This window comes from Simochromis diagramma, unplaced genomic scaffold (assembly GCF_900408965.1).
Source record: "Simochromis diagramma unplaced genomic scaffold, fSimDia1.1 OVJJ01000545.1, whole genome shotgun sequence".
Taxonomy (NCBI): Eukaryota; Metazoa; Chordata; class Actinopteri; order Cichliformes; family Cichlidae; genus Simochromis; species Simochromis diagramma.
In genome coordinates, this window is record NW_024387371.1 from 5,064,543 (window position 1) to 5,091,897 (window position 27,355).

At 41.9% G+C, this 27,355-nt stretch overlaps 2 protein-coding genes across 5 annotated transcripts in view; both read right to left on the reverse strand.

Moving 5' to 3' along the window:
* Positions 1-7,628, reverse strand: part of LOC120718968 (ankyrin repeat and SAM domain-containing protein 1A) — a 29,218-nt gene extending 21,590 nt beyond the window's left edge. Inside the window, exon 1 of one of the 3 annotated variants that reach the window (XM_040007758.1) lies at positions 7,319-7,628. In XM_040007758.1, the coding sequence (XP_039863692.1) occupies positions 7,319-7,600 (282 nt within the window). In that variant the 5' untranslated portion in view covers positions 7,601-7,628. Of the gene's footprint in view, positions 1-1,498; positions 7,228-7,318 lie in introns of those variants that run through there. The other 2 variants (XM_040007760.1, XM_040007761.1) reach the window with 2 other exon arrangements.
* Positions 7,629-7,671: 43 nt separating this feature from the next.
* Positions 7,672-27,355, reverse strand: part of LOC120718969 (ankyrin repeat and SAM domain-containing protein 1A) — a 31,222-nt gene continuing 11,538 nt past the window's right edge. The window contains exons 2-14 of one of the 2 annotated variants that reach the window (XM_040007762.1): positions 26,718-26,798; positions 26,365-26,521; positions 25,434-25,496; positions 16,355-16,651; positions 15,628-15,703; positions 15,434-15,535; positions 15,250-15,336; positions 14,905-15,074; positions 14,547-14,609; positions 13,577-13,709; positions 12,764-12,807; positions 11,420-11,513; positions 7,672-7,813 (exon numbers count right to left, since the gene is read on the reverse strand). In XM_040007762.1, the coding sequence (XP_039863696.1) occupies positions 7,728-7,813; positions 11,420-11,513; positions 12,764-12,807; positions 13,577-13,709; positions 14,547-14,609; positions 14,905-15,074; positions 15,250-15,336; positions 15,434-15,535; positions 15,628-15,703; positions 16,355-16,651; positions 25,434-25,496; positions 26,365-26,521; positions 26,718-26,798 (1,453 nt within the window). In that variant the 3' untranslated portion in view covers positions 7,672-7,727. The remainder of the gene's footprint in view (positions 7,814-11,419; positions 11,514-12,763; positions 12,808-13,576; positions 13,710-14,546; positions 14,610-14,904; positions 15,075-15,249; positions 15,337-15,433; positions 15,536-15,627; positions 15,704-16,354; positions 16,652-25,433; positions 25,497-26,364; positions 26,522-26,717; positions 26,799-27,355) is intronic. The other variant, XM_040007763.1, reaches the window with a different exon arrangement.

Consider the following 27,355-nt stretch of genomic DNA (forward strand, 5'->3'; position numbering starts at 1 on the left):
GCCTCACTTATCCAGCATAATGGAAAAGGGAATGTTAGCTGGTCCAATGAGAGTTCAAGGCAGCTATCCAGAAAGGTAGGTGTGTTGGAGCTGGGTAAATATATCCTTATCAGAGGATGGCAGCCAGTGATTTCCTCAAAGTAAATCACATTCACAGCAAGAAGAGGCTTCTGAATTTCATGGTCAGGAACTAGGATGCTCAGTGTCATGAGAATTAATAGAGGAGAGGAGAGATGGGTGTGTTTTTGTGCTGCAGGATTCAATCAATGCAGGGAACTGAAATGGAGAGGCATCCATTGTTAGAGAGCCTCACTGTGAGCACAGGGGTACAATGAGAGGGGTCAGAAGTCACCCAGGAGGTGGAGGTCAACAGCTGAAGAGCCAGCAGTGTTGCGAAATGGTCAGGGTGAGATTAAAGGCGCATGAAGCCATTTATCATGCTCCTCACAGTAGGCCTGCTGCCCTGAGGTGACTTAGCAGAATAACGGGTCCGCTGTCCTACCGGGATGTGAAAACACAAACTGTCTTTTCATTAACAGCCTTGAACAATGCCCAACTAAAGCCGAGAGAAAGGGTGGCGGCAGAGCTAAAGGATGCCTGGCAGTGTGTAGAGGGTGAAACAAAAGGCTGCAGCAGAGACCGTGTGCCCAGACCACCAGCCTCAAATTGGCAAGCTGGCACCAAAACAAGGGTTGGACGAAAACTACGGACTAGTGAAAAGCATCAAGGGGAACACAAACACAACCCTGTTTGTAGCAGGTGCCAAGACCTCAATGCCACAGTGGGACAAAACACTGTCAGCAGTCCCATCAACATCCTCCTGAAATAGCCCAATGTCATGCTTATGTTTTTATGAACAACGTCCCCTCTGGGAAACCTTGACCACTCATTCCGCATTACACATAAATATTCCCAGTTAAACTTAAAACAGGAAGGGCATTCCTTTGCAAATAATTACTAGAGTTATACCAAGCAGTGGCTGCACGCGTCAGCCCCCCGTGGCTCTCCTGTGTTCTCCCCCTGGTGGGGATCAGAGAATAGATTTACCTCGTTGGCTGCACTGGAGCTCTGACACACACACACCCACAGTTTGGTTTGATCTCAGCCAGTCAAACACATGAAACTGCTTAGCAAACAATGAGGACACAGAAAACCAACGCATAGCCAAACCCTTAATGATCCCATGAACATGGATTAAAAAGAAAAAGAGAGCAAAGAAATGATGCATGGCTTAAAAACATCAGAGAGGACAAGGTTTTTGAAGAAAGGGCAGGATAATCTGGGTGTGCGCCTCACTTTGTCTCCCTTTTATTTCTTTATCAATAAAGCAACCAGCTTCAATCAGTGAATACCAATCAGAAAGGCTTTAAAAGAAATATAATATCCACAGAAATGCTAAAAAGCATTCATTATTTTCTCATTCTGTTCAGTCATAGCATGTAGACAAGATTAATGAGCCTCTAGCAGAGCTGCTGCCTGTAAGGGAATCAATACTCACAAAAGCTGGTTTCATAGTGGCTATTGGATCTGTGAGGTGCGAATCGAAAACGAAGTTAAAAAGTGAAGTGTGGAAGTGGATAGCGGCCCTCTCCTGTCTCTGTCTAACGCTCGCCGTCTCCTTATCTCTCCTTCCATCTGTGGAGCTCAGAGTGCTGGCTCACACAATGTGCCCCCCTGGATTGTCATCTTCAGTCTGATTGCAAGGACCAACACCAACCCACATTAGCATGCGCTTTACACACATGCACACACACTGAGAGCGCCTTAAAAGGAGAGATGCATAGGCCAAGACCTCATGCAAGTCAAATCTCCTTGTCTTGAAACCCGAGGCAGTGCATCCAAGGGTTTGTCTTGTTGAGAAAGAGGGGGGATGACTAGGAACGATACTGAAAGGAAGGGGAAGAGGGTGTGAGAACCAGAATATTTTACAAACCAGATTAAAAAGGAAGAAAAAAAAAAAGATGTTTTTAGAAGAGGTGTGTCCATGCACTTGGGGGTGGGTTTGGTAATGTCCAGGGACCCCAAATGCTGTCACGCAGCTCTGTAGAGTGCTCCAGAGCAGCCAGTCGTGAACGGCAAGATGGCTGCCACAGCACATCAGAGAAAGCAAGAGTAAGCAAACACTGCAGATGGAGAGACAAGGGCTGAAGAGAATGCAGCGAGAGAGAGAAAGTGAAAAGAAAAGGGAGTTTTCAATTTTCAGGGGACACTCCCAACATCAGTAAGAAAGTGTAGGCAAGGATACGCCCAATGAAACTTTTACTGCATTTCCCACACACTCCTCTCATTTGCTATGCACTTTAAATCGCTGGTGTGAATATTTCTATTTCAAGCAGACGCAGGCTTATTCCCTGAAAGGAAAAAGAGAGAGAGAGAGAAAAAAAAAAAAAAGAGCTCTTGCGCTTTGGTTTGAGCAGAGAACTCACCGCCATCTAAATCACTATTCATGTGAAAAGAAAAAAGCGTTCCGGGTTCATTAACTTTAAGTAAGGCTCAAAAATTGGAATTTTTCAAAGGCTTTTAGAAGCTTACTAGCCAACCAAGGCCTCTAATAAACATCTAGTCACGATCAACAGAATTGAAAATTCCTATGCGATTCAGCATGCTTTCAAAAAGTACTAAAACATTGTGTTATTGTTATGGAAAACTGTGCAAGCAGGGTAGTGGTTAACTCTACAAAGCATCATTTGTTTTAATTTTTTTGGTTTTTGGGGCTTGTATTTTAAATTTTAACTTTCTACATCGAAGTACATGTGCTGACAAGGAACCTGTGCATGTGTGAGCTCCATCAGAGGCTGATATTAGCAATATTAGGGAGTACGAACACATTTTATTCTGTAGCACCACTGATAGCAAAAGAGAAAGAAAAAAAATACATCTATATTTTTAAGGTCCACCGTCTAGGTAGTAGAGCCCTAAAGCAATTTTATTACGTGTCTGGCTGTATGACTGGAGAGTAAATAAAATTTATTCCCAAGAGAAGAATGAAATTAACAGAGGGCAGCTCTCTGCCAGCAGCCAACTTAATGATTTTTTAAAAAGCTTCCAGACATTCAGATGAACTCAAAGCTGCCCAGTTCCCTTGGTAAAATACACTTGCATGGCGCATACAGGAAATGGGGGCACTGCTTCAAGTTCATCTCCTTTTAGCAGACCAGAGCTATTTTTTCAGTTTGGAACCAATATCACCATCTATTCTCCTGCCAAAGAAGTGCAGTTTGTTTTGGCTCCTCCTCTTAGGCCACATTTAGTCTGTTTACTTCATCTTTCTCTAAGCACCGGGGAGAATACAACAGGACTCGGGAGCTCCAGGATTATTGTGAGCTGCTGAGGATATCTAGGAAGAGCAGAAAGCTCCAATAGCCAAGTAATGTCACAGCTGGCTTAATCCTGTCACTCTCTCACGGGCCACATCCCTCAGGTGCAGTCTGAGGTGGTGAGGTGTTCATTAAACTAGATAATTAGAATGAACAGTGCCCTGCCAGTGACCAGACTTTAAAGGGAAAAAAAAGATCCAAGCACATACTTGATTGAGCTCATTACCCACTACGCCACATTCTGGAAAAGGAAGACAATGTGCAAAACCTCTGGATGTCTGACTTTTAAATAGTCATCATTACACTTCTGGCTATGGTACATTTCCATTAGTATTTGTCATAGTTTGTGACTGAATTACAAACATACCACTAGATCCAAATGGTAATGCTACGTTACGACAGGTATAAATTGGTGGTGCATATATGTCGGCCAATCAGCAACCAGAAATTGCAAGAACTGGGCAGCCAGGCAGGTATGATACAGAGACAATAATGCACAGTTTGCCCACCAGAGGGCATTGACATGTTGATTTTAAAACTAAAACAGTTAGTACATTTGATAAGGGGACCCTTTTGGTGAATGTTTATGGAATTATCTTATGTAAAAACAAACAAACAAACAAACAAACAAACAAACAAACCAGTCCCTATAGGCCCCTATATATTGCTAACCAGTCTTTTTTAAATAAATCATAATCCTTTCAAATTGAACTTTAGTGGTTAGTTACCATTTAACTGGTTTAAACTATTAAAAGTTAGTGATGCTGGGACTGGTGTGACCCAATTACAAGATATTATGTAGCGGATGTGGTTTCTGAGGTTTTGGAACCACACCAATTTTAGAAAACACCCACATTTAGTGAGATTGACAAGCTGAGGCTGGCACAAAAATCAAACTCAGCTGCAATCAGCTGACCATAATGCTCACAGAAATCACCTGATGGCTCAGCTGAAGGCCTTGCATCTGATTAAGATACATAAAGAGCAGCCCTCTAATCTAGTCTATTAGTCGCTATACATTTGCAAGCCACTTTGCAACCCACCCCAACACCTTTTCTTCATGCCATGTCTGGCTGCGGCTGGTAAACATCTTGCTTGAATTTATGAAAGATTTTAACTGCCACATATATATACACACTACCCAGACGAAACTCATATGAATTGTTTAATACACAAACCTGAATACAGAGTATACCTGTCTGCAATACTGAGTTAAAGTCACATAGTAATACACTAACAATACTTGATCAAATCAGTGCATTACCATAGTGTGGTGGTTAACACATTTGTCTAACACACGAAGGATCACCAGTTTAAGAGTAGCAGGAGGCACAAATCCTTGAGGATTGCGTCAATAATTTAAAGTCTGTGGATCCATCCACTGTGGTGACCCCTTGTGAATAAGAGAGCAGGTAAGTGTTCACTTAGTGTTCAGGATATTACAGAACAGTTCCTACTGGCTAAAGCTGAGAAAACATGGTCTAGTACACTTGAATCGAGGCGAGGCATTCACTCGGCTGCACACAGACGAATACCAAAGGTCAGTCATTTTCCACGAGTGTTTCCTTGGCAGCCTTTGACAAAACTATAAACTAAAGTAATGCCTGCAAATGCTGAAATAGCTCAAGAACAAACCCTCTTTGGAGTGCTCCCATACATAAAAGCTCAACAGCAAGGTTATCCCAGAATGAGTCATATTACCATAGTGGAAGGCAGCTGTGATCTTTCTCATGATAGAAAAGCCTGTTGAACTTGGATAAAGCACATGTACAAGGCCTCGGGCCGCTATCCTTCCCAAAGCAGCTAAAGATGAAAGTGTTGACAGCAGTATTTCCATATAGAGCCAATATCGTGTCTGTTCCTTCCATAAATGCACATCAAAGATGTTTTGAACTACAGTATCCCCTCTGTGGGCTGGTGCCATATTTTTTTATCATGATCTAATCGTGAGCAATAAACTGCAGCAACATCAACACAACATCCGGCACTTTATGGTAGCACAACACTGCCAAATAAGAAAGTATGACTTTGTCAGACAACAGTCACATACCAGCATCTAATGACGTGGACATAAATTGCACTGGTTGCAACAATGACGCATAATCCAGATTGCTTGCGTGCAGTCTTACACATGAAGAGAAAAAAAAAGATTCTTAAAAACTTCAGAATCGCAGCACACCACAGTGTAATTACTGTATCGGTGGCATAAGTTGGCAGCGTCTAAAAACTGACCACCTGCATGCAAACCATGGCCCGCAGTAGCCAAGACATCGACCTCAAATCTGCAATTAGCTCACTGTGGTTGTTCTGAGAGGGTCATGTAAAGGAACACTAGGCAGTAACATGAGCTCCTCACTGTGGGAAGAGAAAGCATTAGTGCTATCCGAGCCTGCGATTTGCTCAGGATGGACAGGCATCACAAATAAAACCTACAAGTCACTTCTGGACTGTGTGTAGCAGTGCAGTTATCAGTAACAGGAATGGAGCAGAACACAAACAGAACAAGGGAAAATTACTGAGAGGCTAGTGGACAGCTTATGCAAAACTTAACTGAGAAGCTTACAGAGGATTTCTTTAATTCTGCCAACAATAAGATGATTGTTTTAGGATAATGGTAAAAGAGCCAATGAGGAAACCGTGCCAGCTGTATCTTGTGTGGCTGTTTAATGACTGCAATACTAAAAACCAAGGTTTATAAAACTTATACCTTCTTGGTAACTTGCGTTTCTTAAAAGAGTAAAATCTAACAAACGCTGAAAAGGAAGGGTTCTATACTGTATTTGTTTAGCTGTGTGTTTTTTCTGTGTTCTGACGGGTTGTCAGTCTCTACAGAGATTCAGGTCGGAGTTTCACGTCTTTACAACAGGAGGAGGCAAGAGCCGAAGAGACGGATCTACGGCTTCCACGTCTTCTCTGAATCTCAATTTCCAAATCTCTGTCTCTTGTCTTATTTTTTCAGTCTCTCAGTTGTTTTATCCCCATCTTCTTGTCTTCTCTAATCTCTTCCCGCTGTGTCTCTACTCAGCTCTTTATCTACATCCCAGACAAAACATTAAAGCGCTGCATGCACGGGGAATATATTTAGATGTGAATATGCTCTGTGATACTAACACATAGCGGGATTGAGACAAATTTGGGGGGGGAAAAAAAAAAAAAGTTTTAAACACAGAATTCTGAAAATATTTTTATACACTGCAGTTTTTTAACAAAAGAAATGTACTAATGCAAATATGTGCAAAGATTTATTCCATCATTTACTGTTTTGCCAAAAAGTTCATGTTCCAGACAAGTTTTGACCTAAATTGCATGATGAGACATCAGGCGGGCCTTGTTAAACAAAACAAGTCAACTTTTGTACTTGCTTAAAAACCGTGTCCAATAATGTCAATGTCAATACATTTTAGAACTATATTAACCTTATGCACACAATATTAATCTTTTCCATCCAATGGGATTCATGACAAATGTTTTAAAAACAAAGATCTCCAGATTAGGTTTGTTTTTACATGTTACAATTGGGATGAGTGAAATTCTTCTAATAATGAATGAGTCTGTTACCTAGCACATACACGTGTCTGTGCCTTTTACCTGTGCAGGTTATGGCAATAACATCGCAACAGCCTAAACACTAACACAAGGCTTCAAAATGCAGAGTCCAGAAACCGGTGACTGACGTCATGGTGGCTACATCCATCTTTAATATACAGTCTGTGGTTTCACCTGCTGTCACTCTGCTACCTTGCAGTTACATTAGTGTGAAAAAGGTCACCTTTATTCATATTAAACATCTGTGAAACATGTAATTATTACTTACTGGCCTGCATTATACAATATTTGGTTGTACATGCATAAACACTAAACAGTACAGACACTAAAGCCTGTTTTTTTTTTTCCCCTGTGTGTGTGTGTGTGTGTGTGTGTGTGTGTGTGTGTGTGTGTGTGTGTGTGTGTGTGTGTGTGTGTGTGTGTGTGTCTTAAATATTTCAAGCGGAAACACTTACCTCATCCCATTCTGAGGTGAAAGAGGGAGATTTCTCAAGTCTCTTCTTAGCCGTGCTACAGTTAGAAACAGACTCGCTACGGTTTCCCAATCCTCCTTCCTCTTCATTAGGAGGCGACACGAGCAAGTCTGAGTCAGACTTGGACAGGCTGCGTGCCAGCTTCAGGTCCCCAGGAGGGCGCATCTTGACAGCAGATACAGCACCAGCCACCGAGTCCCTGGGTTCCTTGTTCACAGTAGCATAAATTGCTTTTGGATCACAGTCTGTCAGGATGGCGGCCATGCTAGGACGGCTAGGTGGCGGTGCAGCTGCCGTTACTCCCTCTTTAGCTTTGGCCCTCTTTTTTGTTTCTGGCTGGTCTTGATTGGGTGGCAGAACACCTGGAAGCCGGAAGGACTCCTCACGGCTCTCAAAGACAGGAGAAGATCCGTGTAGGAGGCCCTGTGAACTGCTCTGGTACACCTGCTTCCTGGTCCTGGCTGAGCTGTGAGTTATCTAGACAAAGAGAAAGGGAATAGACAAAGTCCGTGAAGAAGGAAAGCAGTCTGTGAGGGCTGGAAAGTAGACTTCCAACTGAGGGGCTGATCCTTACAGTGTGGCTAATAAGAAACCACCCACACAAGCCCTGAAACAGATCTGTAATTGTTTCCTACCAGGAGTGACGAAGAGAAAAAGGGGGAGAGAGAAGAGATGGAGCAAAGAAAAGGCGTATGTTGGCTGGAGAAATGACTCCTGAATTCCAAACTCAGCTTGTAGCCGTCTGACAGCTATCTGCTGGTGCCTGAATGCCTGTATTTTGCAACAGGGAGTTGAAGCAAGTCATCTCTGTGAACAGCCCTCGTCACAGAGGCCTACTTGTCTGTTAGGCCTGTTTTCCTAAAATGACATAACACTGAGAATGTCCCAGAGTTTCCGACTAAACTACACTTTCAAACAAACAAATTCCAAGAGTGTATGCCAGAGAAAAATGAATACAACACAACAAATATCACAAAGAGGAGTGAAACTTACTGTTTGCCGTCTTCTCCAACAAAAACGACTCCTTAATGAGACTCAATGGCAAGTGCAACAAAGAACAATGAGATTTTTTCCTCCTCCCCTCTCCCAAGGACTTACTGCCACCTAAGCCTATTTTCCACAATCAAATCAGCCACAGCTTGATAGTACCTGTTGTAATCGATATGTTGGTTTGAGGGAAAAAGAAAAAAAAACTAACTCGTGCCGAGCCTGTCTTCTTCAACTGCAGTGACGCGTTTTGTTGTTTAAAGTGTGCGCCCTCTGTGTTTTCTAGCTTCTAATTCTAGCGCCTAACGGAGGGCGAGGAATGGAAATTTGAATCACCCTGTCCTCCAGCAGCCAGACTTCTGATAATTAGTCCTGTGACACATGGTGCGGGAGTGTGTGGGCTTGTGTGGTCTCTGCCAGGGTGACAAGGGTCAGGAGTGTTTGGTGACAGGGAATCTGGGGCAGAGACACCACAAGAAAAGTAGTGACCTGTTGCAGCACTTTGTTTGTCCTTCACAAAACAGCTTCCTGCCAAAAATGTTCCCAGTGCAGTCATTTTATCAGTATAGGAAAAGAATTATCTACACCAAACTACCTCAGTACTATTTCAGGGATCATTTCCAGGGAGGGAGTGTGCCAAACAACACCCTAAACTCCCTTTTCACAAGCTTAGGAAAAGCGTGTGTGTGTGTGTTGGGGGGTGTTTTGTGTGTGGGTGAGTGAGTGTACTGCACACATATGTCAAGATCACAGCCAAACACCCACCCTCTCCTTGGCAGCTAGGGAGCGTGAACGCCCTATGATCACATCCATGTGCTTCCAACAAACTCACGTGGTGTTAACCCTTGCAAAGACCACCGGAGCCCCTTTCTATACAGTTCTAGGATGGAAAACCCACACACATGCAATCTGATGTTTTTGCAACTCTTTTATATTGGGTGAAGTCACCACAGACGTGGGGTGTTTATTTCATTTGGCAGCGACAGCTCCATATCGCCCAGATGATGTCATGTTTGGATTGCAGATGCTGTGGAATCAGTGCTGGTTGTTACTTCACTAGCTACACAATCCAAAGTCAATCCATATGTCCCTGGAAAACCTGCACTGTTTCTGTTTGAGTTTCAAAGACATTTTAAACTCTTGGTAGTGCACTGCAGCACAACTACAAGGTACTAAGGCTATGACATGGGGACATTTGTATTAAAGTACATAATTTGATCATATTTAACTCACTGCAGCGCATTGAGCCTCCCCCATAAAAGATAATTTTATACACTGCAAAGTGCCCACCCCTGGACAAACTATACAACACAAACAGCCATGGTTCAAGGCTGTTTCTTACATCCCTTCTTTAGTTCTTTTAAATTATTGTTTATCAGTCAATATAATCGGCCCCACTGATCGGTTGGGCTCCACATAGCATCATATATAATGATGCAGAAGAAGTGTGACAAACACACAGGTGCTTCTGTCTTAACTTCCTTACATCTATCCTTTGATGTGCTACAGTTCATAAAAGCAGCACAAACAACTTTAGCTAAGTATCAAAACTACAGAAAACACACTGCTCTCTGGTTGTGAACTAATGGAACAGCATGTATACTTTGAGGTTTATTTCCTCACCAACGTTGCTCATAACAGCGTAATATTTAAGTTAAATGGGTGTTTTTAAAATTTATTATTATTATTATTATTCTTTTATTATTATCTGTGGAGAAACTTCTGATCTTACAGGTACTGCTTTGGAAACGCTATAATACATCAGCAGCAGTAGGTCTGTTGCGAAAATGTGGATTGCTGCTGAGAGCAGGAGGAATGTGTTTGAAGACAGACATTAAACACCATATATCGCTGACTCGGCATCTGTCCTCCACCTGCCACAGAGATTGCTGAGGTTTAGTCACTGACAGTCCATAGACCACATAAGTTACAAGAAACATCACATCAACATGAACAAAGCTAAATATTTAGGCTCCGCCGACTGCCTGGGTTTATGTAATACATAAAATAGGAACCAGGTTTGAGTGGCTGATCTGCAAAACCTCAAAAAGTAAAGAGGAAACAGGTCAGAGACAGGGTTATTTAAGTAGAAACCAAATTTGTGGTTTTGACAAATGAAATGAAGAGAATAACTTTAGAGTTCCCAAATATAAAAAGGAACCAAAAAAATGAAATGAACAACATTTTGCCGTCTGTTTTAAACTTTAAAGTTGCTAATCCTTGAGCTTTGTTAAAAAAAAAAAGAATTACTGCTCTTGTAGAAAATGAATAACATTTTAATGTTTAAACTCATTACGGTTAACCATCTGAGGGGCCAGCTGTTCACAGTGGTTTTTTACATCAACTCAAAGAGGAACAGTGACACGACAGAAACACTGAATATGCGAATAAAGACGCTAAAAATGTATTTCCAATTCATATAAGCAATTATAACAAATAAGATCACACTCTTATTTTCCGTTTTTCAATTTGTGTTTATTTTAAGTCAGAGAAGTCCCAAACAGACAGACTAATGTTACTGCAGCTGGCCAATAATTTTTTTACGTGGTGAAATTACATAAAAACAACTCGAGAAGCCTAACTGGCTTCTTTTTGCAGGTTGTTTCCAAACATGTGCCAAAACTCAATTTATTCAATGAAGACATCTGTATATGTATCAGCAAAAACCCAGCAGCTATACTCCTCATCTCTGCTCCGTGCCTGACTGGATGAAGTGGCATATCCAGCTTTAGGCGGGGATGTGGATCTAAGATAGGAATGTCACGATCTGATCAAGAATTCAGTTTCACATTGGAAATGAAACGAGTCTAACCCACTCGCCAACGAATGCCAGTCAACCTGCCCCTGACGAGACAAATCCCCTCTGCTGCCCGAGAATACCAATCGTGCACTTCCCCGGCTGCGCTAATCCAAGCCAGCCTATCTCAAATGCATCAAACTGAGATGCATTTCTCCTATTTCATTGACATGCTTGGCTTGTAATTTTCCAAGTCTGATGTGTCAGGTCCATCTTTCCTTACCCTCACGCAGCTTTACCAGCAGCAGTTGTTGTACCTTATTAGGTATCTAAAACCTGAGGACAGTGACCGTACTCACCTCCCGGCGCCCCTGGGCCCACTCTTCCTGGAGGGTGCAAGGTGTCTTTCGTCTTACTTGGGGCTCTAAGGTCGTTTGGGGCAGAAGGTTTATGCTAAAGTAGGACAGCAAGAAAGAACAGATGATAAAAACATTTTCTGTGATTCTAAACAATCATAGTAGCTCGTCTGAAGCCCAGTTAGCAAATAATTAAAAGCCAGACTAATTATCCTGCTTATTATCCTGAAGACATACCCTCCCTGATCAACTGCATTATAATCGTGGTAGCATGTTTCCTTACAGTAGTTATGGTGTAGCTGAGCTCAGGAGACTGCAGATGAAACCACAGACGACTAAAAGATTATTATCATCAGGCAGGTCAGAAGCACAGCCAACTTAATAGGAGCTTGCAAATTAAGACACAAGTATATACTGTGTGCAGCAGAGGGGCTGTAGAGGTGGCTGACAGCAATAATAAAAATGCTGCTAACTGGATGATAGATATCAAAGGGCAATAAAAAAAAAGACAATGGCAATAAATAAAGTAGGTAGATTTACAACATTAAGACGCACTATTATCAGGGGCCGTTTAAGATGACTTCTGCCTTCTGCTAACATATGACTCAGTTTCTGACTCTGAAGAGACCGTCACCTTAATTTTAAAACCTGCTATCATCACTTGGGTTGGGTCAAAAATTATCCACTCATTCACTATTCAAACCAGTATATAGGAAGCTTGTTGTCAAACCAAAAAAAAACCCTCCAGATACTACTTAATATACAAATTAGACAGCTGTAATCATGCATTTTTATACATTATAATTTCTCAAACATTCTGTCAGGACCACTTTAGTCAAAGTAGGATTGTTATTTCCTCTGCAGTTGCATATATCTGGCAAGTTTCGTGCCTTTCCACATGTATACATGTTAAGCCCTCGTACAGATCAGACAGGCATCAATGGATGGACCAGACTGGTCATATTTTACTACTACATTCATGTAGATTTTAATTCCATGTATGCTTTGTCCACCTCACATCTACCACCAACTGAAAACCACCAGTTAACTCTGTCTGTGCATGTGGGACTCGGACTGTCATACAGGGCTGCTGGCTCAGCTTGAATCTTCGGCCTACCAGATGTAACGTCAGGGCTGATATGATGCTTTGCAGCAGTTCTGTCATTTTTACTTCCACAAACGCATGATGGTCTACAATGCTTGGGCTAGTGACCGAATTACTTTTCACAACTCATAGTAGGATACTTCCACATACAGTGCAGCAACTAGGGTACAATCCTATAATTTTAGTATTCAAATAGCAACCTATTTTTGAAGCAGTTATAGTACATGAACAAAAGAGTTTACCTGAGGTAGGACACTGTTGGAAGACTGTATAGTGGTATTGTCATCTAAGGAGACAAGAAAACAAACGTTGGTTAACTAAGAGTTACAGAAAATCCATTGTTGGTTCTGAGTTTCAGGAGAGACATTACGCTGAGAATGTCAAAGTGATGGATAATAAAATCATGTATTATGCATGCCGCCATTATCGGTCTAAGCGTCAGACTTCAGATTAATCTTCCTGCCTTTTAAACAGCACCGAGTACGGAGACATGATAGAGCAGTTTTAAAACGGATGAAAAACTAATCATTTAACATTTCTGTCCAATTCAACAACCCCCCCCCAAAAAAAAAACACAGTAAGTTATTCTTTTTTTATAACACCATCATTTCCATCGGGAAGGCCCGATGACATCCGCGATTAGACTCCAACACTTCAGCCCAGTTTTCTTTGGGTGATAGTCAAGCTGACTAAGCTGAAAGGTCCCAAGGGTATGGTTTTAAAACATCTACATCAACAACTAGGGATCAAAATTGCCTCCTAATTTAATCCCATTTAATCCAATTACATGCAGTGCCATTCAGCAGCCACAACTGAGGAGGGTCTGCTGAGGCTCTGTTGCGATCAAACAGCAGCAAAAGAGCCTGAGAGACAGAGCTCTCCCGTATTCATGTCAGGAACGAAGGACCTCCTGATTTATATGCAGATATAACAAGGTAGAGTGACTGCATTTTACCAAGAAATATCTTCGTAAAGCACAAACAAAAAGAATTGCTGGAAAAATATGCCTTTTCGAAATGTTACGTGTTGTTTTTGTACTGAATAAACACAATTACCTTTATATGAGTGGGGCTCATGGCTAGGTGGTGGTGGGATTTTTGTCTCTGCAGTCAGCAACAACTCATATGTGTGATCCTCCTCCTCCGCTGGCTCCCTTTTCTCATCAGCACTACTGCTAGTATACAGGGCCTGCAGAAAAGCCAAAGGATTAAAGGTGAAAAAGAAGTAGCGGGTTAGAAATTACGAGGCAGTTGTGTGAAAATATTTGTTTACAATAGGAAACCCTTCATGAAACATCCACAATATGCCCACTATGATCAGCAACGGTTTAGACCAGAACGGTTCTCGGACGCTGCCTTTTCCAATTCCCCTTTCCTATTACATGTGCTCCACTCCGCACTCAGCTGAGTATTTCTTAAGAAACCATTTGAACTGAGCAGCAGCGCTGAAGGAAATGAAAAGGGTGGTAGCTAAAATGAAACCGGCATCCTCAGTGACAGATTGTTATTTTCCCAGCAGCCCCTGTGTCACAGTGTTAGAAAACATGTCTAACTTTTCAGTGGCATTAACTTTTAAAAGTAGTCTGTCACAACCATTTGCAAACAGCTACATGTGCGCGTGTGAGCATCTGTGGCGTTAAATGGCAACTGTTTCTGCTGGCTGTATGACCTCTGACCTATTCGCATAGGATTTGTATTACCAGGGGAACTTGATGTGATTTACTCGTGTCTGTGTAATCATGCTACTATTAATATCCTGCCAGATAATTGTGAGCCTAATGAAAGACAGCAAAATGCTTCTTACCAATTCGTACAATGCAAGCTAACAATTTCATCTCTTGAATGGTTATCCATGTTGTGCATTTATCCAAATTCTCCTTAAAAACTATCCAAATTTGCATACGTACATTTTTTTTCTTTAAAAAGCAGATTCAGTGGTTGATTTGCATGGGATTAAGATCATAGATGATGTCCACAGCTATCACTAGACCACTATCACCATGTGAATACAGCTTTACTTCCTTACCTCTGAGCTCACCTCCTCTTCATTACCAGGGCCAGGATGTGACGAGAGAACCAGGCGATCTTTCTGTACGTCAGCAATACAAGATGTAATAAAAAAAAAAAAAGTAATCAATTCATTATCAGTATTAAAAGATGGCATGCAAACCTACACTGAAACACAAGAAAAGTAACACTGGTGGATTTTTGTAGCACTGTCATAAGAAGAGAGGATCACCATCTCCCTCTAGTGGGAGTTCAGCATTTCAGTGCCTCACTCTATGTCTTGGTATGTATAAGTTTTATAAGTTTATGTATTGTTTTTTTTCAACTAAAAACATCTTTAAAAAATAAAAAAAAAAAAAAAATCAGAAACTGCTGACCTTTCCAGCTTCACTATCAGGCCTTCCCGAGTCTCTGTCAGAGGACTTCCCACTGGTGAGGCTGTCTAAAGAGTGGCAAGAAGTGGCCTCAAACAGAGCTTCATAAGGGCTCTCCTCCTCGGGCCCCAGGGCCAGCCCCGAGATTAGCTCACAGACTTTCTCCAGGTCACCTGCAAGTCAAAATGGATAAAGATTGAAGCAAAAACAAGTTCTCAAGTCAAAGTAATAGGTAAACTATCGTCATACTTTCCTGCACAGTGTTTTTTTTCTTCTGCTTAAAGATTTGCTGCTGCGAAGGCAAAAATCACCCACTATCTCTCACAGGAGACTCCCGATAAATCTTACCCTTTTTCCGTGGGCTTGGGCTCTCCTGAGGTGGAGGCACTGGTGGAGGGGGAAGGTCAATATCAGGGGGTTTTCCAGTCATATGACCTGGAACAAACAGGAGATTGTATCGCAGCTGTTTCATGTGATATAAATAAGAGAATAATTCCCACTGGAGCTCTGTATGTGCTCATTTGGTCTTTACCAAGGATCAGGGCAGCTATCTGTTTGCTTTTCTTAGAGGGCATGTCCTTGACAATGTCCAGCGCTGTCAGGCCCTTCTGGTCGACGATGTTCACGTCGATCCCTGGGAAACGACAACAGTAACAGTCATGTGCTAAGTACGTGTCTTTCCTAAATACATGGAAGTTATGTAGATTTAGCGCTCTACGGTCTGACCTGCACAGAGAAGCTTCTGCACCACATCAGTCTTCCCAAACAGAGCGGCTTCGTGGAGTGCACTGCCTTTCTCTGTCTGAGCAGGAAAGAAAATGAAAAAGCATACGAATTTATGAGAAACATAATAGACAGAAGTTCTTAATATTTCCTATGTTATTACCAAAAAATTAGACTACAGAATATAGCAGCACCAACACTTTAGTAAAATACGTAGCGCATATTGTGTGGATTCATGCCCACTACTTGGTCCACTTCTTGAACTGACAATTATGTGGTTGAGAAATCAAAGCAGATCATTTTCCAGCTCACAGGGCCATGCTAATTAAAGCCCTGCCGGATGCAGAGCCTAAAGGAAGCTGAATAGTCTCCACATCTTTTATTCAGAGGAAAAAAGGACAGAGAAAGGATCTCCAGACAGACGGGTGGCACAGTTTGATACAGAGCCAGAGCTCTAGGGCCCACCAGGGGGAGCAAGGCCGGCTCTGCTTTGCGCTGGCCTTACTACAACAGTTCCTTTGCAAACTGAGAGCTTAAGAATTTTACATTTAATCTCATAGCTTTAGTAGGAAGTAGCAAGAGGAAGTGCTGCAAGGACAGATTAAGTTGCCTAACATGATTTGGGCCATGAAAGTATGTTAAGAAACACTTGCAAACAGAAGTTTTTCAGTAAAAAGAAATATACAAGTAAATATACATCAGAAAAAACAAAAACAACACATGCACATACCTCATAGTTAATGTCCATTCCAGCATCTAGTAACACCTCCACTACGGGTAGGTGTCCGTTGCGAGAGGCCAGGTGTAGTGGTGTGTGTTTCTTGGTGTTGCAGCTGAGCAGATTAGGATGGGCACTGAGCAGCAGTTTGACAACCTCCAGGCGGCCGTACAGTGCTGCCAGGTCCAGCGGAGTCTCAAACTTGTTATTCCTCATGGTGGGATCAGTGAGCTCCTCCAGCAGCAGCCGCACCACCCGAGAGTGGCCGTACTGGGCGGCACAGTGCAGCGGTGTCTCGTTGTCATTGTTCTGTTGGCGGTGGTGGTTGGGGGGGGGGATAAATAAGTAAGAAGCAGCTTGGGAAAAATGGCAGCACAGTTAAGTTGAGGTAAAGTGAAAATGTGTAATTAAGGAGATAAGAATAGAACAGAGATGCTTGAATGTCTGCAATAAGTCAGAATTTGTGACTCGACTGAGTCATTGTGAGAGTAAACCAGTCAGATGGGTACAGGCAAATCATGAAAGGTCATGAAAAATCACCAACCCTGGAGGAAAAAAAAAAAAAAAAAAAAAAAAGCACACAGTGAGGCTTGATTGGGGTGAGGGGGCGGGGACTGGCAGGCATGCATGGACTAATGAGGACAGGTGTCTGTGTGGCACTGAGTGCCAGGGGCAGCAGGGTGCTAACAGAGGGGCAGGGATACATAGGCGGGTGGGGAATTAGCAGAGACATGGAGACATGGGCCGGTTTGACAAGAGGTCAGAATGCACCGACACTGAAGAGCTACAAAGGGTCAGGCATGTATAAAGCTTCTCTGTTGTTGCTTCTCACCAAAGCACAAAAAAGCAACAACCCACATTGCATAGTGAAAAGTAAAAATACACTCAAAGGATCACTGTGATATTAACAATAACATTTGGTCTGCCCTGCCAATCAGATTCTTTTTCTCCCCACAAGTCCAGGTCGGCTTGACAAAAACCCCAAAACAGGGTCCAGAAAACTCAACTATACTTCTATTGCACTTATAGAAAATATACATATAAGCAGCAAATCCTCAACAGAGAAGAAAATAAAACCCCAAAATTGCATTTTTTTTTTATGACTTTCCTTTTGATCAGCTGATCAATGTATCGACAAACTGTTCTGGTGCTAAAAAAAAAAAAAAAAAAAATGCAGTGATGATATTTTAATGTTGGAAGGACTCCTTAAGTTTAGCCAGTATTAGAATGATGTCCTTTATATTGACATGCACAAAAACACGACTGAGCTTGTACTGCAGGAAACATGCTAACAAATAAGTAGATAAAACACAGAAGAAACAGGAGTATTGACCAGATAAACTCAGTAACTAGTGCTAATTGATTCTAACCATTCAAAAGCAGGAATGCAATCAATAGACATGAGAGCTTCCAGCATGTTATCTCTACCACGAGCAACCACCAGGGGGCAATCCCTGAAATCCTGCATGATCAAGTCAAAACACACAATGACAACATGCATATAGTAAATCAGAGCAGACCCTGCTGTGGTTTCTTTCACTCTAGGGTGTTAGCAGAATTCCAATTTTGTGATTTTCCGCAAACATGGAAAGACAATTTATTTATCTGCAGCTCTGTGGCTCTCTTAAATATTAGATACAGACGGGTGTGGTAGAAAATGCCAGCTATTGCAGAACCGCATATTCAGAGAGTCAGTCATTCCAGACTAACAGAGCCACCTACAAAAGGGCTGACAGCTGGCATGAGAAGTCCCCACATGGACATGCATGATGCCAGTTTGGGTGACTCCCAGAGGAAGACGCCAGCTGTGCCACCGAAGACAGGCCGTCACGCAGGGCAACAGGGCAGTTTTAGACGGGTGTGACTTGCCTATTTACTGCTTTCTCTAAAACCTGACGCCAGATGGGATCAGCAGGTATCTCCTTCTTTGTTGGGAGAGCGAGTATTGTACTACACTGGCAAAGCAGGTCACGGCTTGAGCAGGGAGAGAGTCGGTGGAGTCTAGAGGAACAAAACGACACCTGCCTATCAAGAGAAGGGACACAAATGCAGGCTAACAACAACCAAAAAAAAAAAAGCTTTTCTTGGATGAACTGAGCTGAACAAAACAAATGTAAAAGAGGCTTAAGAAAAAAACAAAACCTTTCTCTGGCAGCTATATTAAACCGACCCCAGTTTTCTCTGCCTGGGTGGTTTCATCATTTTCAGTTTGTACAGTTGTGCGCTCGTCTTTGGCTCCAAACAAATGCACGTGTACCGACACAAGCACACTGACACAGAAACGGTCCGAACCCCGCTTGAAAAGAGCACGTTGTCTTTCATCTGTGATGCACCATCGAGCATTTGTCACAGCTTTTTAAACAGATTTACTCTCAGCATTTCGATGACTTCAGCACACACACACACACACACACACACACACACACACACACACCATGATTCACTTCCTCAAACATGCAGGTCTGCTGCCCCCATAGTAATCCAAGTAAATCTGGCATACAAGGACTTTTTTATATTTTTTTGGCAATGTGGCTTTTCCTTCCTGGGAGAGGCAGAGGTGTGACATGCAACAAAGGTGCCTTAACTTTTAAGGAAGCCCCTTAGGTACAATTCTAAACTCAAACCATGACAAAAGCTGCCTGTAAAATCAGGCAAAGGAACCTTTTAGATAATACTGAAACACCCTTTTTACTCTTCTCTCATGATATTTAATGATAGTGCTGAAAAATGACTCGCACAGTGGACACATACCATGACTTCAGTGCTTATGAGCATGTTAACACCAAATGTCTCCCTTGCCAAAGTGGTGGTCAGGGCACTGTAGCAATGTGTCACCCAGCATCTGATCGCATTAAACATGGCTGACCAGCCGTCTGACTCACTGTTAGGAAACACACAGCAATAGGACAGTGACCCTTGGCTCCTTCAGTGGCAGCACTGGTGCATGTTATCCACACAGAGGCCTTCCACTAAAAACATCCACTTCCTCCCAAACACCTCGACCGCTTTGCTTTGTATTGCCGTTTTAGCTTATAACGGAAGCACTTATAGTTTATCCCATAGTAGGAGTATACAATTTATTTATATGGCTATTTTTAAGCATTTTATATCAGCAAAATGAGCCAGCCAATCGGGAATTGAACCTGTGTCTTGTTGCTCGCCGCATTTGCACAAATGCAATATGCACACAAATCTTACAGACTCCATTTCTCATTAATATTGTGATTTAGGTGGAGTGCATTTACAGGGCAGACACTGCAGGGTCTTGTGTAATATTTTGTTACATTGTTCAGCTGAACTCGTTTATTCATAGGCCGTCAGAGGAACACGCATATATACAAAGCATAACTAGAAAAAACTATTTGAAAGTCGGTCTACTTCTCTTTTGCATTAAAATCTGCATGTGAGACAAAAGAAATTGAAAGAGTGAAGACATGACAGTTGGAGAGCTGAAATATGGAGCCCAATTTGAAAGTAATTTCAGCAGACTGCTTGCCCTGTAGCAAACAAATCCCATTCAAAAATGCTATTGTACAGAGTTAATTTGCAATTTCTGATGAAACACTTTTATATTGTTATATAAGAAGGACTTTCAGCATTGAATTCAGCTTTATAAAGATTGGGATCAGCATGATCTCCTCTGCACTACCACAGGCCACATGAGCGGTCAGACAATCACGCACTAACAAGATAGATCTCAGAAGGCTATTACCCAAAATGACACCAAAGGCTTGCAGCCGCGCTGGGAAAGATTAGAATTCATAAAGCAAAGCTAAGACTTCCCGGGCAGTCTTCTGTCTTTACTGTGTGTGGAGCTGCATCCTGAGTTTGACCACAGAGCACGTCAAAGAAGAGATTACGCTGCTGATTGACAAATCGTGGTTTAACCAAAAACATCTGGAGATTACACCCCATTGTGTTATCACGCTGCTGAATATTCTGAGACGAGGGAGAAAGACCCCAAGTGACAGAGAGAAGGGCAGGATGTTATGGTTCTCACAACCTGCAGCTGGGAGACGGTAACACGGTTTGACTAGCCACCGCAGTCACGTGACACGCTCACTGGCAGCAGGGCGAAGCAGAGGTTACGTCAGCCTGGCCTCTGGAAGTGGTAGTAGTAGTAGTGGTGGGTGATGGTGGTGGAGGGGTGGGCTGAGCAGCTGTTGCAGCTAGTGCGCCAAAGGGCTGCCCATCCTCAGTGCATGCCAGTGTCACAGATTGAATTCCTGCTAGCTTCTGTGCATTCAGACAGCTCACAGATCTCACACACGTGAACTAAAGTGTTGTTTTCTGGGTGCTTCTGATAAAATTATTTAAACAATATTTCTGCTGTTATACTGAAAAAAGAAGTTATTAAAAAAAAAAATGAAGCAGTCATTTGCAGCTGGACTCAATTTGAATGTTTTTAGGTTTATTATGAGTTATGGAACAATTAAAATTAAGTATAATTGTAGCCAAGGATAATTAAAGAACACTGGTGACTTGTTTGGGAGTTTGAGGAAGAAGGAGAGTTTTGCTGAGAAATGCTGATTTCTGTTCTATATTTTGCTCAAATAAATAAATAAAACAGTTAATCACAAAAAAGTAGCCATTTGTTCCAGCTTTGGTATTTTTCTTTATTAGTCAAAAGCCCTTTGTTTTTGCATATAACACAGAGCACCAATAATATGAAGGCAGGCTACAGTAATGGATTACAGGCTTTGGAGTCTTGTAATGAGATGGATGCCTATCAAAAACTATCAAAACTATCAAAATAAGACACCCTGGCTCTGTCCCCAATCCCTCCTCAAATTTCTCAAAACTGACATGGGAGATACACCCTTACACTTATGACAATGTTGAAACCCTGATTGCTCTTTTTAAAATAAGGAATCAAAAAAAACATCGTTCCCTCGGGGGCATGTCAAGCATACTTCATGCACTTCTTAGCATGAATGAGTTGAGAACAGGTCTTGGAGGACAAGCCGAGAGCAGAAGGGAGTGCAAAGTGTTGACGAGGCATGAGCTGGACACTAGAGTGGCAGACGGAGGGGATAAATGAGCGTGCTGTCACACTGCAAACATTATGCCTAGAGGAAGGAAGGGAAACTCTGTTCGGCTTGATAATGAGGTGCCCAAGTCAGAAATATTGCATCTACTGCTTCCATCAGCAACTTCCACTGCGCACGAAGAGAGCAAGGCATAAGATCGGCTTCATTTCTGCATATAGTCTCACATGAGCTTGGCTTAAATCTGCACCAAACTAAAGTATTTCCATTTATCGTCATTAAATATTGTTCCATTCTTGGATACTTATTTTAGATGGCTCTGAAGTGGCTTGTGTGTGGGGACATGTAAAGCACATCTGAGGCTGGGTCAGAATTCACCAGCCTATTGTATATCGTATTAGACAAGTGACCTATATAAGAAAGCCTGGATGAGAGGTAGCATGACAAGTATGGGCAAACTAAGAATTATAATGGTCAAATATGGTAATTTATTAAAAGAGGAAAAAAGGAGGTCAGTGATAAAAATGATCTAATGAGCACCACATGCAGGGTTTCTGGAACACTTGAGTGAAGGTCCGTTACATATAAATGAACCAGCTCTTGCCAAATCAGTGAACACAACGCTCATTAGCGGCATCGCTGTGGCATAGTGCATTAGTAGGTGCTACTTAGCAAACACACATCTACATGTTGTAGCCGTCTATTACCCAGTAATGTAGGCTGCTCTTGTTGGTTATGCATCTTAGAATAAACAAGTGATAACAGACAAAAAGCAACTAACAGATCACACTCCACTGGAGGCACTGTTTGTACTTTAGATCAGTGCTCGTTGTGGTTACTGTTTTTTTTTTTTTTTCCCCAAGCTTCCTGGAAATACCAAGTAAGTGTTTGTAGCCTGTACATTGGCTGAATTGTCTCTGCTTAGCGGCACAAATAGACACAAATGCAGGACTATGAATCCAGCTTAAGCTGATGAGTACCAGATAAATCCTCTTTATATTTTGCAGTATACCTGTGTTTTGATTCTCATCTCTGTGGTGACAGTCCTACCAGCAGGGCTGCATTTTACATTCACCAACAGTGATTGGTTTACCAGAACTGAAGAGGAAGCAACAGCTGTAACAGAGACGACTAAGCTTTGCACTGCAGGTTAAAATTTTCAACATATTTTAAAAGGCTGATTAATGCTGAACATCCGGACTGGGTGTTGGATGAGATATGGTCATAACAATAAGGCCGACATTCCAACTATGACACGATCCTGCCTGTATCATGTGATACTCTGCATGGGAAACGTCGACAGATTCATTTTTCGGTAAGAGGAGATTATCATTATTATTTGCCTTCTTTCTGCTGTTTCATCATTTTCTTCTCATTAATTGCAAATTTGTTTTCCTTTATCATGAAATAAACACTTCTACAAGTACCCACCCAGGTTCCAGTTCTTGTAGATCAAATTAACATTTACAGTCACTGCATAGACTGCAAATATCACTCTTGGACATCTGTACATCAATGACACGTCACGTCTGCAAGTGTACAATATACTGGTGTATTACTATTTAACCACAAAGTTCCATGATTTACATGATTTCTTTTTCCCCAACCAGCTTTTAGCAGTTCAAAAGTACAAGAAAACTAAAACTAATAAACATGTTTAAGAAAATAATCACGAAAACAATGATTAGTTTTTAGATTCAGTCTGAGAATAGCTACTTGTTAACTTTTTGTTGAACTCCAGAATCTTCAGCTAAATTTCAAAAACAGAATATACTCTACATCCCTAACCAAACTGGTGTGGGGGGGCACATCCTGTGGCTAGTGGCCAATACTCCCCTGCTGAGGCTTTTGAAACATCATCAAAGTGGCCTTCCCACAGAGGTTAGTATCAGCAGGAGACAGGATGGTGGTATGATGAATAAACATTAGTTTGGCTAACTTCTTGGACCAGGATGACAGCAAACTGGACTCAATCCAGAATGATTTCTTGAGTGAGTTACTTTTGAAGCTGTAGTCCCTAAGACATTTTGTACAGCATCACTGCACACCTTACTCAACCACACCAGCTTACTCAGCTTACACAAAGCCAGCATCTCTCCACTGGGTCTGTCACTGCCACCGCAGGACCAATAAACCGTGACACTGTTACTATGACAATGTCTTACCTCTTCACCTCTTCCCCTCTTCAGCAGAGCAAGCACAAACTGGGATGTGGGAGCAGGAGGAGGACATACACACCCCCCCCCCCACACACACACACACCTCTCCGATGTTGATTCAAAGAGACTTTTACATTGAAAACCTCCCATCTTTCCCATTCTCTTGCGACTGAGCTCTCGATGTGGATCGTTATGAATCTGGATTCAGAGCACAGACCGTCTACTGAGTCACATGATGCCATCAACCATGACCACAACCAGGGTCGCACCACCCACACTGCATCCTGATTTCTGGTTTATTAATAACAAGGCATCAATTATTCAGTTTCATGACCAGGAGTGGGGCACAAACTATCTCAGAAGTGTTTACACTGAGACATTTTTTGACATCTCAGCAGAACAAAAACACTCCATTTAGTATAATTTTTTTTTAATCCTTGAATTAGAATAAACAGAAAAGCATTAGAACTAATGCACACATGCACAGAATACATGCTCTGATGTACTGTATATCAGCACTAAAGAAAGCCAGCCTTCCCATCCAAATGCTAAGAAGATTAGTCCAGGGGAAACGTGACAATGTACTAAAATAGTGTGCAGCTTTATCTACTGGCCTGCCTGCAGAAAATCAAATCATGGAGCAACCAGCATGTTCACCCTGTACACTGCACTAACTGTGAGGATGACACTGCCAGCTGAGCACTCTGCACACACATAGAAAGGCTGTGACTGGGGCTTCTCTGGGTAGCTGAATGCTATAGGGTTGCGCCTGGTGGAATATAGCAGGTACTACAGCAAGTAGTTACTTCACATGAATCTCTGTTACCTATGATCTGTACATAAAAGACTAGTATGTGTCTATCCTTAGTGAAATGTATTAACAGCAGATTAAAATATACAGTAGTTTTGACATGTCAAGTGATTTGATTCAATCTTCCCAGGTGAATTCATTTCAGTAACAGTCAATTTATACATCAACACGGATGGATTATATTCATTCTTATATAGTCAATGTACTTTTTCCACATCTGTCATGTAAAAGCATTTAATTCAGCATGCTATAATGCTAATTCCTGCTGATTAGCATTACACACAAAATACTGCAGTTTGTTTTTTCGTTATCTGATCATAAAATGAAACAGAAAATTATTGCTTCACGGCGGCAATGGATTAAAAAACAAAAACGCAAACAAAAACACACAGGGATCAAAGTTTCTGTTCCTCTTCAAGGAGATAAAAATCCCTGTAACCAGTGTTGCTATCTTCCATCTGTTAAGACATTTATCTCTGACAACAAAAAATCTCAATCTCATGTTGGCCCCTTAGGAAAAAAAGTCATCATACTTTATTGTCTGGGAACCATGAAAACCGGAATTTGTGCTAATCCATCGAAAGCCAGTGGAAGATTTCACAGAAGACCTTCTTTATCTCATACAACTTTCAGCCTTTGAAAGATTGGAGTAATACCGTAATGATTATAATAGCTTAATTGATGGTGGGGTGTGCGTATCCTTCCAGTATAATCCTCTACAGCTGACTCTGTGTTGCCAACAACTTTACGGTACTTAAATCAGGTTTTTCTTACCCACTGGAAAAAGACTCAAATGACCTACAGCGTCCCCTGGAAGACAGTCATTTACTAAACTTTCAAGGGCATTTTAATACAACACCTTATGTATTCACAATCATGATCAAGAGGCTAGTACAACAGAGTCCCCCGTGGTAAACATAACATCTCAATATAACTGGAGATCACAACATGTGGAGAAAGCATGAGAGCAGAGATTGACTGATAGCAGCGAAATTAAAAGCCTCCCCATATCTCTACAGCAGAGTGACCCCACAAGCAACGGCGACAAACACACCCGAGCACAGAAAGCCAACACAGCATTAAAGCAAAGAAGGCGGTTTAAAGGAAAAGTTTTGGCAGCACTGTGTACACACCTTGGCATTAATATAGGGGTCAAAGGGCCCACAGCGTTTGAACTCTTTATGGTCTACAGAGCTCTGGGAGGGAGGAACAGAAGATAGGTCGATGGTTTTGGTTCAGACAAGCAATGAACAAATGAGTGATGGTCGCAAATGAGCCAAACTAAATAAAAAGGAGAAGAAAAACATTTAGATGTCATGAACAGGCAGGGAGAAATGACACACAATGAAACCAAGATATTTCTGAGTGACTTTGTGGTTACAGACGAATGCTTGTTTGACCGAATGTTTCTGACTAGGTTTGCAAAGCTCATTATGGGTCATTTCTCCTCATCTCAAATAGGATAGGCCAGGGATGGTTTCAGTCTGGAAGCTATCTGTGCAGTAAGCAACCAAATAAAATATCAAATGTAGGAGTTAAAACAGTTAAAATGGTTAGAGGAAACAAGCACTTTTCACTCTAGCAAGCTGTCAAAGCACTTCAAGTATCACATTATCAAAGGAGAAGTTGAGGCTCAAGATGCACTGGAGTTCATGTACTCTCATCAGTCTTTTTAACGTTCATCTTATTCAAATACATGCCATGCTGCACTAGACTTTTACTATCTCTATATGACTCTTCTTGCAAAAATGTCCACTTTAGTCTATTCAGAAAAGGATAAACGTCGTATAGTTGATGTTTAAACCATCAGAAAGGTCATCTTGACACTACCAGAGACCAAATGTGCTGAAAAGGAAAGAATCATTAACGTAAAAGAGAGCTAGCAAGCTTCCATTAGGCCTTTATGGGTCTGCTGCAGACACACATATTGAAAAGTGACATCATTTCAATACGGTTTTCTCTTACATGTACTGCATGGGGAACGTACAAGCAAAACCAGAAGTGTAAGAGTGACCAACGTTGACACATGCACATTAACATAGATGACTAAGTGCATGGGCAGACCTGCTCGTTGAGTTTGGGGTGTGAAGGTCCTTGGTGAATGAGAAGCTTTACGATATGCTCATCTCCCTTCCACGCAGCCAGATGGAGAGGATAGCAGCCCTTGTTGTCTGCGATGTTAGTCAGAGCCTCGTTTCTTAGCAGCACCTCCACCACCTCGCTGTAGACGAATAAAGAGATGGGTCAGAAAAAGCCAACAATAAAAACGACATTAATAAATACTCAGAGCCTTAGTAAACAGTCAATCAATAGATTCAGCTTCCCCGTTGTACAATGGTCTGCCAGGCCAGACTGCATTAAATTTCAGAGCATAAACAGACGTATTCCCGAATTCCAAACGGTGATCGCTAATCTACCTGTGTCCATTAAGGGCTGCGTGGTGAAGAGGGGTGTATCCAGTGCTGTCCACGCAATTCACATTGGGGCCTCTCCAGATACTGAAAAGCAGAAAGGATTGTCAGTTTTCCATAACAGGCAATACACAACAGGAATACCATACCCTACACCAAACAAACATTGCCCATCCCTCTGTAAAGTCTATCCACGGGTGTGACTGTTGCTATTCTGATTGCTATCTCACAGCTCCAGTCTCTCACAGCTACATCTACTTTAAGGTGGTGGCAAAGCTTCATGTTCTCTCCTATTCTTTATAAAGATAGGAGATGTCAGGAATGAGGAAGCACTGGGCCAAAAGCCCCATCAAACTAGGAATACAGAAAAAGAGAAAAAAAATAAATAAATAAAAAGTACTGCCAGCAGTAGGAAGCCACTGAGATGAGCTCATCTACAATAAGTCTGTGCAACCAAAGCCTGATTATTCTGGCCGAGGTCCTGATGTAGAATAGGCTTTTGTTATGTAATCTAACTAACAATAAACAAAGCTTTGGGATGGAGCCAAAAGGCACCGATGGGGTAAAGTGTAAGACCGAGAGCTAAACTACTGCTGGCCTTTCATTTATTTGAGCTGAACTCAGCTGTCAGCTTAGATTGGTTT